Source organism: Lepisma saccharinum, chromosome 9 (genome assembly GCF_977018435.1).
Source record: "Lepisma saccharinum chromosome 9, izLepSacc3.1, whole genome shotgun sequence".
NCBI lineage: Eukaryota > Metazoa > Arthropoda > Insecta > Zygentoma > Lepismatidae > Lepisma > Lepisma saccharinum.
Genome location: NC_139237.1, coordinates 59162090 through 59177676, shown reverse-complemented (window position 1 = coordinate 59177676; position 15587 = coordinate 59162090). Strand labels below are relative to the sequence as shown.

The window sequence follows — 15587 nt, the reverse complement described above, 5'->3', positions numbered from 1 at the left end:
TGACATTAATTAAATATGTAAATTAATGTATTATTATTATTATTACTTGAATAGGCAAAAAGACGGTGTAGAAACAGGGATATAACAAAACGTATTCTTTATTTAGGTGTAGTTAATATCGCAAAAAAATGAAATGGGGAAATAAATGTCAAATAGATCAAGGATCGAATATTTATTGAATAACAAAAAAGAAGGTTGGATCCAGTAGACGAAAAGTAAATTTCTTGGTTAGTTCCATAAATCTTCTTTGACACTGGCCTTAACAACCGTATGTTCCCAATATATTCGTTGCCTTCCAATAAGTTCGGCAGAAATAAATAACCTTCGATTATACAACAAGTACTAAAAACGTATATTTTTATTATTTAATTTCAGTACTTGTGTACGATGAATTAGAGATTATAATTATATTTTCCTATATATTTTGTTTTGGGGGGCTGAACTTGTGAACTTGGATCGTGCATAAACAGTGGCGCAGGAACATTTTTCATCTGTAAGGTACAAAATTCGTCCTCAATATTATATATATATATATATATATATAAAACGGAAAATCAGTTTTGTCATTTGAAAGTAGCGAATTTCTAATAATTTTAATGCAGGGTGACATTTGAAGGGACAATAGGAAGGATTTTTCCCCGTCAGTGGCGTGGCGTGGGATTTTTAAAAGTGTTACCGGTTATCAGTAGGACATTTAAGGGAGACTTGGGCGCCTCCCCACCTCATGCCCCCCCCCCCCAATGTCTTCCAAGTAGTTCATATAATATTAATCTGGTACGTCTGCAATTCATCAATTTCATCATATCATCACTCATCCCCATCTTCGCAAATTAGCCAAAAGTGGCACAAGGAAAGCAAAATCAATCAAATCAAATCAAAAAAGTTCTATGATGCTGTCATAAAGTGAAGTCTTTCATTTGAATTTGAATTTTTGGGTGCGTCATGGTCATGGTCCATGTTATCCACACCTGAATTCCACACGTTTTTTTTTTTCACCCGAAAATTGAGTACATGGCCAAAAAAAGAGTTTCGACAACTGCGCATCCACATAACCATGGATAGTCGTTATACCACGAAACATTGAAATGTCGGTCATATCCAGCAGACGATTTGGTTTTTAAATCGTTCAAAATAGGCTTTGGCCTCCCTTTCACCACAATTTCGATTTTTTCTGCAAAAGAACAAACCGGAAGATTGCTTCAAAATATCTTCTATCGCACGATTACACACACTGTTCAGATAGGATGAACCCGCCACCTCGGAACTCGAAGCAAGCTCCATTAATTAATTGACAATGCCCGAAAACAACATAAAGACGAAATACACCAGTCACAAAACTCCCACTGCACAGTCCCTCCCACAAACCGTTGTTTACTTTTGTAACACGTGAAGCACCCTTCTTGCCCCTTCCCCTTTTAGCATCGGCGCTTCCCCAATATTTCCTTCGGAACCTGCAAGAAGTGCAGTTCTACTACTGGTGCCATCTTAGTTCATTTGAAACCAGATTTGCCCAAATCGCGAAACTTTTCGTTTCAAATAAGACGTATGTAGAGTGATGTAGTCTTCATCTGTTTCCTAACTACTCCCACTCCCATGTTTCGCTAAATCCACTGAAATCTCATTTCTGACACCACTACTATTTCGTATATTTTACGTCCTTTGCTACCTTTAAGGCTTTCGCTTTATAGGATAATCGTGACGATGAGGATGCATGGTGAATTATTGAAATAAAATTATTATTTATTTGTGTATGTAATTATTAATTTTTATAATTATGTAAGTAAAATAATAACAACGAACATTGAATAACCATTTCTTGCTGAGGATTCGAACCTGGGACACCTGACACTTCAGAACGTGCTAAGATAACAATCGGGAAATTATGCTTGTAAGTAATGTTTTCACCAAAAAACAGTTCTACCATCTCAAGAACATTGCTTCAATCCGAAATTATTTAATTCCTGCGACAACGTATGTCAATCTCAATTGGACCTTTCAACAATTATCAGAAATTTCTGTAACCGAAATAATATTATATGTATGAAATATAGAATTTTAGGTTGACATTTTTAGAAGGACAGCGGACCCCTTGATCATACCCATCCCTCTCCTCTCCTTCTCGCCCATGATGTCGAAGAAGGACAAAGAGGACTTTCGTAATTGCTGATATTTAGAGTAAATACAAAATATCACTTGGTAGTTTGCTTTTCCCCCAGTGTGATTTGATTTTTTAAAATTTTGATTTGGCAATTTAAGTCCACTTCATGCACAGTAATGCTAATCGGGACAGTTTAAAATTTGGATCCGAACCACTTGTGCCTCCACCGGGTATCGAACCCGGAATCCCTTGATTATAAGGCTGCAACGCTACCACTGCGCCATCGTTCCCCAGTGTGACTGGACACCTTCAGAGTAAGATAGACCCGATTAGGCGACTTAGCTCTTTTCTGTCAATTGAATATGGCAACACTGATCTGTATCCGGTAAGGATCACCGGCAACTGCGGCGGCTAAACAGTCATGGCAATAACCCGCCTCCTCCTCCCGCCGTAACAGTCTTTGCCGCGACGGAAAGTCTTCCTTGGGTGAGCTCAGGGCCCTTTCCTCATGTTGCCTGAGGAGGGTACCGGATCAGTCCTCCTCTTCGCTTTTGCCGGTGTCAGAAAAAATGTCAGTCTGCAATGTTTACTTTACGACAATATTAGCAGTTTATGTACGTAATAATATTTTAAGACAGGTTCTTCAATTCTTTATATTTTGGTGTTACCTGCGGTAACAGCGGCTACATGCACGCCACGCCTCTGCCCCCTGTCTTGTTTTGAAACATCAAATTTCTAGTTATGAGTGACACATCTCAACCTGGGATCATTATTTTGAACCCACTTGTAAACTATATCGTACTTATGGTTTTCCATTTGGATTCATTTAAGTTTACCACACCATAGCTACATACAAAAAAATCTCGTTATGCAATTTATGGTGACTGTGTACAGTGACACCAATTTATACGGGTCTGTGGGACCCGAGTCCACCCAATAATTTATGTGATTTGTGAATTCAAATTTTTGAGCCCACCCAGTGTTTTTTTTTAAAAAATTGGCACCCCTGACTGTCTCTTTTAAATGCCATGTATTCGGTATTTTTTCAGACTTCTGGTGATTCACAAGTATTCTTGTATCGAACACTAAAACTGGGCGGTGTATCTGACGTATGTTGAGTTGCTTGGTCATTTAATCTTCTTCGAGAGCTTGTTGAGATCTGTAGTATTTTCTTGTGTTTTATAAAAATAAGTCGAGGTGGTCCCCGATCTAGGAAAACCATACGTTTGAAAGCATCGTTTTCAATCTTCGTTGCACAGTATGAATGGCCGCTTTGAAGACAGGTTTATTTTTTAATATAGTCCTATTAAATGCACACACATGGCATTTAGATATTAAGAACGTGTGTTTTATGGAAACATGTCAGGAAACATGTCATGTCAGCCAAAACACATTTTCACCTCACTCAAGTATTATGTGAATTCAATTGAAATTGTACCAATATCTACAACTGAATGTGAATGCGGGTTCCGTGCCATGAATCTAACCTTTACTGAACAGAGGGAGATTAAATATTTGGTTAAATGATAGAATACATTGCCGTAAATCAATTTCAGTGTTGGTGTTTTATTTTCATTTGGTATGAGCTCAAAATTTTAAACCTTCGTTTTAAAAGTAATTCAAACACAAAAATTGTTATTGGGGGCCATTTTGAGTTTTTTCGACTTTATTACTACCTTCATTTGAATATTTTATTTTCTAAAAATTTCGGGGGGGCTGTAGATCCTTCAGCACCCCCTCTGCGTATGCATGCCAGTGCCCTCTGGATCTCCCTCCCCTAAATAGTCCTCGCCTCAAAAGTGACAGAAAAGCCAAGGTGAATTCCTTTTTCTAATCTCTAATTCTCCGAAACTATTCTTTTTCGAATGAGAAAATAGAGATTAAAGTTGATTTGAAAAAAAGAAAGTATTGAAGGACAATAACAGGGAAGTTTTCCCTTTGTAAAGTCGGCTGGGCGTCTCACTGGCCTGCAGGAGACTAAGATTAGATTCCTGGGCGTGTTTTGTAAGGTCGGATTTTTGCGGCCTTCTCTCTGCATAAAACGGCTCTGGGGTTCACTCATTCTCAAATAAATAGGTACCAGTGGAGGACGACACTTCTAGGGGCGGGGGAAGGCTAAAGCAGGCTGGAGCGTGATGCTTAAAAACCAAAGGATAGAGAATGAAAGTGAAAATAAAGATTGATTGATTGATTTGTGGTTTTATGTCAACTTTATGCACAGAAAGGCTAATCGGGAGTGGACCTACAGTTTAAAGTGGGATCCGAACCACTGTGCCATGTGCCTCCAGTGGAAATAAAGAGGCAAAACAGACTGAAAGAGAAGAAAAGGAAGTGGAAAACCAACCAAAACATACTATAATAACAGAGGGAGGGGTGGATTGAGAGAAATGAAGATAAACATTTCTCACGATGGAGTGAGAATAGGAACAAAGAAAAGAAACAGTACAGAACGATAAAGAGATAAAGGAAGGAAGAGAAACAAAAAGAGAGGCATACAGAGAAATCTATAGAAAGAGAGAATGAGAAACAGAAACAAAAGGTAGAAAACGAAATAGAGAACGAGCAAGTGGAGGGAGAGAGAGAAAGAGAAAGGCAAGAAATGAAGGATGCTCTATATCTGAAGAGCCAGGGAGAGAGAGCAAAGAACGCAGGAGGGAAAATGGAACAAGACCTAATCGTGAAAAAGATACTATGGTTTTACACACAGAGAGAGATAAAAGAGTTATAAATAAAATTGAGTTTTCTGTATTACAAGTTCTAGACTCTCCCAAGTCTCATTCCAGCTCAAATGAGGCGAAAAAAAAAGTCGCCCTAGTTTCGAGTGTAAGCGAAATTTTAAAATTTTACTCGCTAAACTGCTGGAAAAGGAATACAATTCAATTGTATTCAAATATTATGCACCATTACCAAGGAGGGCCTACTTGTAATCAGAGGGCCCCGGGTTCAATAGCCGTTGAAGGAACGCCGCTCCCGAAGGAGTGGTTTGGATCCCACTTGAAACTAAATATTAAGATTTCACCAGATTTCTGACTGATGCACCGCAAAGTCATAAGTCCAATAGGCTCGAATGTCAGTTAATGAATGAATGCTTCCTTAGTTAATGTTACCAATGTCAAGTCACTGTTCAAATTGAAGGGGATTCCAGGAAAGTGTCTCCTGTCTCATTTTCCCCAGACTCTACATCTTCAAACCAGTAACTTTAATTTTCCCCTTCGTAAATTTTCTGTTATTTTTGTGTAATTTGTATTTTAATTTTTAGGTTCATTTAACGCCGACACGTCAGTCAAAATTGTCAATTTTTACATAATATTACATTAATTTTTGTATTAAGTCCTATGTTATGCACAGATAGGCTAATTGGGATTGGACCTACAGTTTAAAGTGGGACCCTAACCTTGGGAACTCTTGATTACAAGGTGATGACGTTACCACTATGCAATCGGGGAGCATTAATTTCAGATGAAATTCATGGTTTGGAAATAAATTTATTAAAATGTTGTTATTTCACACCAAACTCAGACAGAGCATTGTCGTCCTATTAAATTTTGCGCTTTATACGTTTCATAATAATAATAATAATACGCATGATGATCATAATAATAATAATATGATGAATGTTAATTTAAATTTTTATTCTATTATTTACTTTGAGCTTCAATAAATTAAAATAAATCAGTTCTTGGGTCTCACCGCGCCGCAAAAGATTTAGTATAAGTAATATAATTGTATTAGGTAAAAAAAAGTCAAAATGCGAAAATGGGAATCTCTGAACCACTCTCTTCCATCCTACATTTTCTTCAATTCCCATTATGATGCATAACCTAGATATGTAAAAAAAATCGGAGAGCATCACAGAGTAAGTCAACGAAGTAACTGGCTTTCTTGTTTTGGATCAGACTTGTAAACCGACGTAATTTGTGTAAACTAAGTGATGGCGATTCACTTCCTCGACTTGCAAGACTGTCTGTCTTGTATTTTGAACGTAGCCACCCACTGAAGGAATGAATGCACTTCCCTGAGTTTCCAAGGTCTTTGCGCGGACAAAACATAAACCAGATGTCAAAGCAAGATAAGTTTGCAAATTGCGGTGTTTAACCCTCCCCCCTCCTCCGCTCCGAGCGGCACATGACCGGTGCCGCAGATGGGAGAATACACATTCAGAGGGTTGCTTGCCCATAAGCGACAGCAGCGCCATAAGCGGAAAATCCTCGAACTTCTAGAAGGCGTGGGAACTAAATACTTGTATTTTTTGTAATAAAATTATGTAATTTCTGTTGAAGATATTGTGCAAACGCTTGGAATTATCTATCTAAATTCACGACACTAAGATGCACAATGTTGAACCTAAACCGTAAGATGGTTTAAAATTCTTCAAACGCCCCATTTAAAGCTGCTTTCACATCCAATTAATGCTGCATTTCCAATTTTTTGTACGCTAAACTAGAATCCCAATTCGATTTTTTATTCAATACATCCCTTCGTGTATCCTTCTAGAAAAACCTTGCAGAGTATCACCGAAATTGGAAGCATATGTTAGGAGATTTTGTCAACAGAACGAGAAGCAGTTTTCAGCTGTTGAGAGAAACATCCAGCCGAGGCTTAATATCTAATAATTTCAGAATCAGAACTGATATATATAAGATTTTAAAAACATATGTACAACATTTAAAGGCAAGATATTATGTTTACTCAGGGTAATAATTTTTTTCATTATATACCGGTATACAAAATACATAATATTTATAAGTGAGTGAATTTCTTACATTATATTTCAATTTTCCTTTTCAATTTCAATTTTCCTTTATTAAAGGGCGAGGTTCAGCCTGTGGCTGTTCTACCACCTAACCCCGATGGATACATATACATACTAAATACATTTTACCTACTAAATGTTTGTACAATAACAAACAAGGAAGAAAGAGAGAAACATAAAGAAGACACAAAAAGAACAAATACAAAATTGAGAACAAAGGCTCGTCTACACACTAAAAATAATAATAATAAAAAAAAGATTGAAAACAAATACAGAAGGATACACAAATTAATTGACACAATTGTGCTTGGTGTGATATGGTTAAGAATAATACAAATTAATATTAATGTTATGTGTAAAAAACATATAAATGTTCTTAATATGCGAGAAAGGACAAAATATTGTTAAGGGTTGGCAACATGTAAGGGGAAAAGTAAACAAGCAAAATGAAGATGAAAATACTTGTTATTAGGAAGTTGGTTCAGATATGCGAGCTATTATTCGTGAGTGCTGGAACACAGATATTGTTCATTTAACAATAGAGTTTTTAGTTTGTCTTTGAAGTTGTTGCGATTAGTGAGGGACGTCATGGAAGGAGGAAGTTCATTCCACGCTCTTGCAGCTGAATACGTAAATGATGATTCGAAAAGCACTAGTGTGTGCTTTGGAAGTTCAAGTTTCGATTTTCCCCTTGTTTTGTAATCATGTATTTCCCATCTGAATTTTAATTTCTGGAAAAGGTTTCTAGGTGTTTTGGTTTGTAAAATATTATGAATAAAACAACACAGATGTAATTTTCGGCGTCTGGTCATGTTCAACATTTTGTTTGCGTTTAGGGTTGGGAGGATATGATCGTATTTTCTTATATGGTACACGAAACGGAAACATGAATTTTGGACTTTCTGGATTTTGGTTTTGTTTCGAACGGATAGATTTGGTCCGAAAATTACGTCGCAGTAGTCCAGTAAAGGAAAGATAAGTGATTGGATTAGTCTCATTTTAATCTCTGTTTTTAGGCATTCTTTAAAGCTGTACAGCGATCTTAGCACGGCGTAAGCTTTTTTAATTTGTTCTTGTACATGAATATCCCAGTTAAGGTGTTCATCGAAAATGACGCCTAGATTTTTCACATTTGTTGAATAAGGGATTATAGATGTGTCTAGTTTGATGCATATCTTGTTAGGATTTATCAGAGAGAGACTATTTCGGGAACCAATAAGAGAGAAAGTTGATTTTTGTGGGTTTATTTTTAGACCGTTACTTTTACACCAGGTATTTATGTTGGATAAATCGTCATTGAGCAAAGCTAAGGCTGCATCTGGCGATTTCGGTGGAAAAGGAATTTGTAGTTGAGTGTCATCTGCGTAAAAATGAACTTTACTGTGATTGATTACTTTAGGTAAGTCGGCTGTAAAAAATGGTATAGAGGAGAGGGGCTAGAATGGATCCCTGTGGGACACCAGTTTCCAATGGCAGGGTGCGAGAGAGAGGGGGCGTGGCAGCGTTTATGAATACTCTCTGTTGTCTGTTGTTCAGATACGATCTAAACCATCGGAGAGCGGGAGGTGAAAAATTGTAGTATTTTAATTTGCTCAAGAGCAGGTCATGATGGACACTGTCAAAGGCTTTAGTGAGATCCAGTAATACTAACGCTACTGCCATTCTCTTGTCGATTGATCGTAATAAATCGTCAGTTACTTTAAGTAAAGCCGTTGCCGTGCTGTGCGAGGGACGGAAACCGGATTGACATTTCGGAAGCAGATCTAGGTCATTAACGTGTTTGCGAGTTTGCTTGTTAACAATTTTTTCAGTGATTTTGGAAAATATAGGTAAGAGACTTATTGGTCGAAGGTCATTCAGGGACGTTATTACTTTTTTCTTTGGTATCGGAACAACACGTGCTGTCTTCCAGCTGGTCGGGTATTGTCCAGTCCGGAATGAGAAATTTACGATGTGCGTCAGAGGACGTAAGATGTGCGGTAATAACAGTTTAATCATTTTTATAGATATTCCATCATTACCAGATGCATTGGATGATATTTCATTTATCGCTTTCATTGTTTCGGCTTCGTTTATTTCTTGCAGGTGGAAAGTTTGAGCGCTTTCGTTAAAAGTGTTGCCATCAAAGAACTCTCGAGTTTTGTTAACGTCATCTTCTGAGACATTCGCTTTGCTGCATACGCTAGAAAAATGCCGGTTAATTGAATCTACGTTTATCAGGTCGGAAGGTATCTCGTTGTTCATATTTTTACTATATACACCCCACGTTTTTATTTTTTTCCACAACTCTTTGCTGTTATTGTTGCATCGGAGGTGATGATTAAAATATGCTTTCTTTTCTTGCCGTTGGACCGAGGTGGTGAAGTTTCTCAGCTCTTTGTAATAGTCCCAGTTTGCCTGGGATTTTGTGCGCTTATATTTTATTAGGGCATTGTCGCGGAGTTTCATGAGCAGTTTTGTATTTTCGGATATCCACGGAGAGTTTTTTGATTTTATTAATTTAGTTTCAAGGGGCGCATGCTTGTCGAAGAGATTTATTACGTTTTGAGTAACGAAGTGAACTTTATCATCGATGTTGTCGAAGCTATCAATTTGCATCCATTCAATTGTTGCAGCATCCCTATCGAATATCTCTTTGTCGAGGGTAGAGAAGTTTCTAGATTTGATAAACTGTTTAATTAATTTTGGTTTTTCGATGGCAAGTGTCGCATTTACTAGACAGTGGTCGGACGTTCCGACGGGAGCGGTTACGTTAAATGAGCGTACAAGATCCGGGTCATCCGTTATTACCACATCGAGGAGTGATTGGGTGGTTGCCGTTATTCTGGTTGGTCGGTTAATGATCTGGACCATGCCGAAAGAGTCAATTATTGATTGTAAATATACTGTTTCTGGTTTATGGGGAGAAAGGAAATCTGCGTTCACGTCACCTAAAATAAGTAATTTGTGAACGAGTGGAAAAACTTCCGAAATCGTGGTTTCTAAGCGTGATAATTTTGTATACAATATATTAGGGGCTTTGTACACACCAATTATTCCCAGAGTTAGATGCTGGAGCTTCACAGTTACGCTAATCATTTCGACTTCGTCGTCAATTTCGTTGCAAGAGGGAATGATCTTGACATTTAGGTCTTTACGGTAATACAAGATTAGGCCACCCCCACCCTTTGTTGTTCTATCCTTTTTTATTGCTGATGAACATTTTTCATGCATGTTAGCTCGGAATAATAAAACATAAGTTTTTTAAATACAGATATTTTATCTTCTTAGCTATATTTCAGTTTAAAATATGTATTCTTAGTAATAGGCATAAAATATAGTACAAAGAAATGGGATTTCCAAATTTTGGAAATTAATTTGTAAGGCATGAGGTTAATCTGGTATTCTAGCAAAAGAAAAGCAAAGAAAAACTGTTGATTGATTGATTGATTTAATTTATTATACTTCGCGTTTTGTGCCTCTTGGCTAATTTGCGAAGATGGGGATAAGTGATGAAATGATGGAATTGCTGAATGGACATTCACAAACAACCAAGCCCGAGCGGGATTCGAACCCGGGACCCTTGGGTTCGCAGCACGATGTGCTAACCACTCAACCACAGGGTCCGGCTAGGAAAGAAAAACTATTGGATGTTGGTATATGACGCAAGGGAAAAAATTATAAAGTCACAGACAAACCAACTACAGAAACAAGAGACACTTCACAGAACACAAATACAATTGAAAAGTTGCAGGAATACAAAAGAATTCTATCTTTCATCACTTCCTACCTTTCACTGTTCCCATCTCTTTTGATACCACCTATCTTTCATTCCTTCCACCTTTCATCACCTCCTGTCTTTCGCTACATCACATCTTTCACTGCCCCCCCCCATCCCCAACTTTCACTGCCTCTTACCTTCATTCATCCTCCATGTTTCGTTCCATTTCATCTTTCGTTGCCCTCCATCCCCAATCTTCTGTCACCCTCTATCATTGTCACTCCCATTTTCCATTGTAACCTCTAGCTTTCTTTTTCCCACCTTTCAACTTCCATGGTATGTGGCCCTTTCTCCCCCATAACTATGTGTTTGTCATGTGGGGCAAAAATTGCTACAATGTTTGGTTTATTTCATTCCAACCATGCAAATTGTCAATATTAGAGAAATTATAATGAGGCCCTCATGGGGTTGTCATTATTCTCCCTCTAATCTGCCCTTGGTATAGACCTGTCCCCAAAAATTAAAAGACAAAAAGGGAAATTATGTAAGCATATGCAAAGTGTGCTTCACCATGTACTTGAAGCATCTTTTCATGTTCTTTAAATATTTTGTAATAGACAGTGACTTTCGGTAAATGCAATTTTTATCATGATTCTTATTAAGTTCATGTTTTATTTTCTCTGCTTGACTTTCTCTTTCAACAGATTTTGTCAGAGAAGAATGATACTTTTATACGTAATTTTCGATTTTGTATGTTTGTATCTTCTTTCAATTGTGCATTTAACACAATTCAAAGAAGATAAAAAAATATTCAGAAGCTTCAGAAAACTGATGATAAATAACAAAAGTATGCATACACATACAAACATGTCTTCATTTTATTTTCAAGTAATGCTTGTACAGGTAAAATTATTTTTTTCTCTATATTATTTTAATTCAAGTCTTTCTATGTCTGTATTTTAATGTGATGATAAGCTTAGAATTAATGTAAATGATTATATATATACATGCCATTTAGAACTCGCATAAAAAATGCATTTTTAAAATGAACAACTCTGCTTCCAGGTACTTATTCCAAAATACTGGGAGAGGAAGTGTTGTGTCAGAAGGACATTCAGCAAACAGAGAAGTTTATATGATTTCAAATAAAGGTCTCGGCAACTTCACTCTCTCACAAACAAGAGCCAAGATTTGCAACTCAGAAGACTCAACATTAGTTACATCTCGAATGGAGGATAATGCAAGTAATTTGACACCACCAATTGGACAGGGAGAATCTGGTAGCTCACCTACCTCACTAGATGGCTTTCATTGCAATGTATGCAACAAGGTGATGGCTTTTAGATCACAGTTAGAAACCCACATGCGCATACATACTGGAGAGAAACCATACTCATGTCCAACATGTAACAAAGCATTTAATTGGAAGTCAGATCTGAAAAGACATTCAAGAATCCACTCTGGACTGAAACCATATACTTGCTCTGTGTGTGACAAGCAATTTAGTCAAAATTCAGATTTAAAGAGACATATCGCAATGCATGTTGTAAAACCATACTTGTGCAGTTTGTGTTGTAGAGCTTTTGCTACTGAAGATGATTTAAATAGGCATTCACGTCTCCCAAATACATGATAATAATATCATGGGGAAGATTCAGCCTGATTTAGTATAGTGTTATGCTATATACCAATCGTTAAATGTGCATTTATTTTCAATAGCCTGTTTTTCCAATTCTATATACATCTATTTCTTAATTCAAATGTTTTGTGTTTTCAATTTTCAACTTGTAATCAAACATTTTACGATACTTAAACATTGAACATACTTTTGTATTACTAAAATACAGAAGACAGGAAATAGAATTTCAATGGATAAATCTTAAAATAAGCTTTTAATTTTCATCATGAAAAGAAACACAAGTATTTATGTACCAGGAAAATAGCAGACTAAACTTTAGTGTAGAACAATGCATCTACATATAACATTGTTATATTTTTCTACCATTCCTGAATATTTACTGAAATATTTTTTAGTCATTAATGTGGCTGGAATAAATTTGCCTAGGAAGTTTATTACACTAGAAATATTCAACTTTATGTTGAATAAAAGTGGAAATATGTTGCTGTGTTTTTCATTAGTTCTTTTTCCTTGCACAGTCTACTTTACGAGTTAAAAATAAAGGTGACTATATTGTTGACAAATAAATGCTTCATTGTTTTTTCCATTGCAAATAAATTGATTGCGGTTTTAACATACATTGGCATTTCATGTATGTTCATAATAAATAATGAATAAAGTTTTTTGTAAAATTCAAATCTGTAATATTTATTACCTATGCAAATTTTTCTTTAGAAGTCTTTCTTAAGTTTCAAATATGTTTTGCTCTTCTACTAGTTTGACTATCACCACTTTTTCTTTATTTATTTATTATCTTAATAGGGTTACATTTAAGCCATACAATATTTCATTAAGTTCATTATTAATACAAGTAATGGCTTGATGTCCTATATAGTAAAAATGCCTATACAATGAAACTATGTCTAAATAAAATGAGACGATTTAAAATGTTTACATGGTTTGTAGAATATCCTATAGTATTATACACAGACATTCATGAGAGCTATATTCCCTCTCTTTTTTAATCATCATCTCTGATGTATTAACTGAAGACTGGTAACACAATTTACGAATTGTGTGTTCATCTTACACATAAAAAATTCCCATTTTCCACCATTTGTCTCCATGCAATCCATATTATATGAGTAAGAACATGAGTACTTAAAAGCTACAATAGGTGACCTCACCATGGAGATTCAAAAGATAAAAGGAGGGTACACGTGACTTAATTGATGGTGCTTGTGAATTGTACAGTCGGAATCATGAACCTTACGACCCTTTGTAAACAAACTGGCTCACTTTGAGTAACGTATCACTCTGCTTCACACACCACAAGAAAAACACGTAGATGACAAAAATGTCCTTGGAAGTCTGTCACTTCACTCAAAAAATATCCTCGCACTTGGGCACAAAATGACACACACCTGCGCACAACTTTCACAGACGAAAAGCTAGAACGCAGTGAAAAATGAGCGCCGATTCTTGCAGCTGCATGAAATTCTATTTTTAGACAATGCAGGGTAACCTGTGTTGCAACTTGTGGAACACTTGTGCTCAAAAACAAAGGTTTCCTTCAGCGTGCCTCGAAATTCCATTCTCACAACGCAGATTCAACAACCAGTCTTCCCCCTCCTCCCGAGGGACGGCGACAAGAGTGGGCACGGGTGGGCAAGCATCCACCCAAAAATTTCTGTGCCCACCTGATTGCCCACCCAATCAAATTCAATAAGTACATATGCTTGGGGATATGTAAATCCCTCAATAAATAAGTGTATTCTGGTGTTCATAACATGTATATTTTGCTTGTGAATATTATCTATGCTAGAAATGTTCACATATTATCAACCCATAAAAAGCTAATGTTGTCATTAGAAAGTGAAAGTAATTAATTAAGGTATTGAAACAAAAAAAACTGATCAAATTAATACTTCCATGATTAAAAGCTGCTAGTACGCTTAGGAGGATAAAATTATGCAGGGTATAATCAAGATTAGATCAGACTTTAGAGTGAACTTGAGGACTGCAGCTCCGGCCCTTCACTGGGAAAGACTGCTTTGAAAAGTACCACATAATTAAAATATTAGGTACTTCGGATGTGGTAAAAATATATAATAACAAACCACACCATGTAACTTGGCGAGAAGTTAACAGAAACTGTGTAGAGGGGATTGGAGCGAGGTCTTGGTGCTGTAAGCTCCAGGCCTCCACATACGTATATAAATCCCGGCCTGGGTATGGTTGAAATAATCTCCAAATAAGCAAATAAAAACATCTTAGCGTTACTTCCTCCAGCAGCACAATAAATTATTTCAACATTTTAATTATTATTATAATAATTTAATCAAGAAGACTTAGATTGGAAGGCCATGCGACACGAAGGGCAGAGGAAAGAATAGTTTACAGAATTCTTGTTGGGAAACCTGATGGTAAGAGACCAGTAGGAAGGCCAAGACGAAGATGGAGGGATAACGTTGAGATGGACCTAAAGGAAATCGGTAAGGATGGGAAAAATTTGATTGATCTTGCTCCGGATAGGGAGAGATGGAAGGCTTGTGTTGCTGCAGTCATAAACCTTCGGGTTTAAGTATTCTACGCAGTGTAGTATAGTTTTAATTAGCTCCGCATTGAAATTTCAGAAGTGTCCCTTTCTTTATTTCATTACAATTTTTATATACCTGTCATCTTCAAATACCAATATGGTATGTGAAATGTCAACTTTATATTCGTTCTACTAATAAGAAAGAATCACAATAATCACAACAATACCGAACTGAATAAATTTTGATAAACCAGTTATGTATGGGAAAAGTTACAGAATTATTCAATTGCTAACGAGTGACTCATCATATTTAGAAATCTTCGTTCCACACATAAATTTTGCCACATGAATCAGCCGAAAATCTGTATATGCAGCTGAAGTAAAGAAAAAAGTTATGTCACGAAGTATCCAGAAGACGTTTTTGTGAGTTTGTTTTTAAGCCCACTTTTATGCTCAGATAGGCTAATTGGGACTAAACCTACAGTTTAACGTGTAGTCTGAACCAGCGTGCAATGTGCTTCCACCAGAGGAGGGGAGAGTCTCTTCATTATAATGCGATAGCGTTATGCCATTGGAGAAAAAATATACAGAAAGAACTCACAACATTTTATGTCATTATGTCAACATGTCATTTTACCACCACAGAAGATGCATCCATTTTAAGAAAGTGTATTGCCTGAGACAAATATTTGAGACTTTTGGAAAACAACGTCATTGTTCACGGAAATAGCTGCCTTGATCTACTAATGAACGCTGTGCAATGTGTTTCATTAGTAGAAACTACCACCTCAACTTTCGAAGTGGTATGTACTAATGAAACTACATTTTTGGAAGAGAAAGTTGTGGATGATTTTGTCTTATTTTAAGTCCTTTTCCTGC

General features: G+C 36.5%; 1 protein-coding gene across 6 annotated transcripts in view; it reads left to right on the top strand.

The window, feature by feature from the left end:
• Nucleotides 1–15587, top strand: part of LOC145992069 (uncharacterized) — a 343509-nt gene that overhangs the window by 200773 nt on the left and 127149 nt on the right. The window contains exon 4 of one of the 6 annotated variants that reach the window (XM_083128240.1): nt 11617–12199. The exons of the other annotated variants lie outside the window; for them this stretch is intronic. Coding sequence (XP_082984366.1) covers nt 11617–12184 — 568 coding nt within the window. The 3' untranslated portion in view covers nt 12185–12199. Of the gene's footprint in view, nt 1–11616; nt 12200–15587 lie in introns of those variants that run through there. 6 annotated transcript variants of the gene reach the window in all.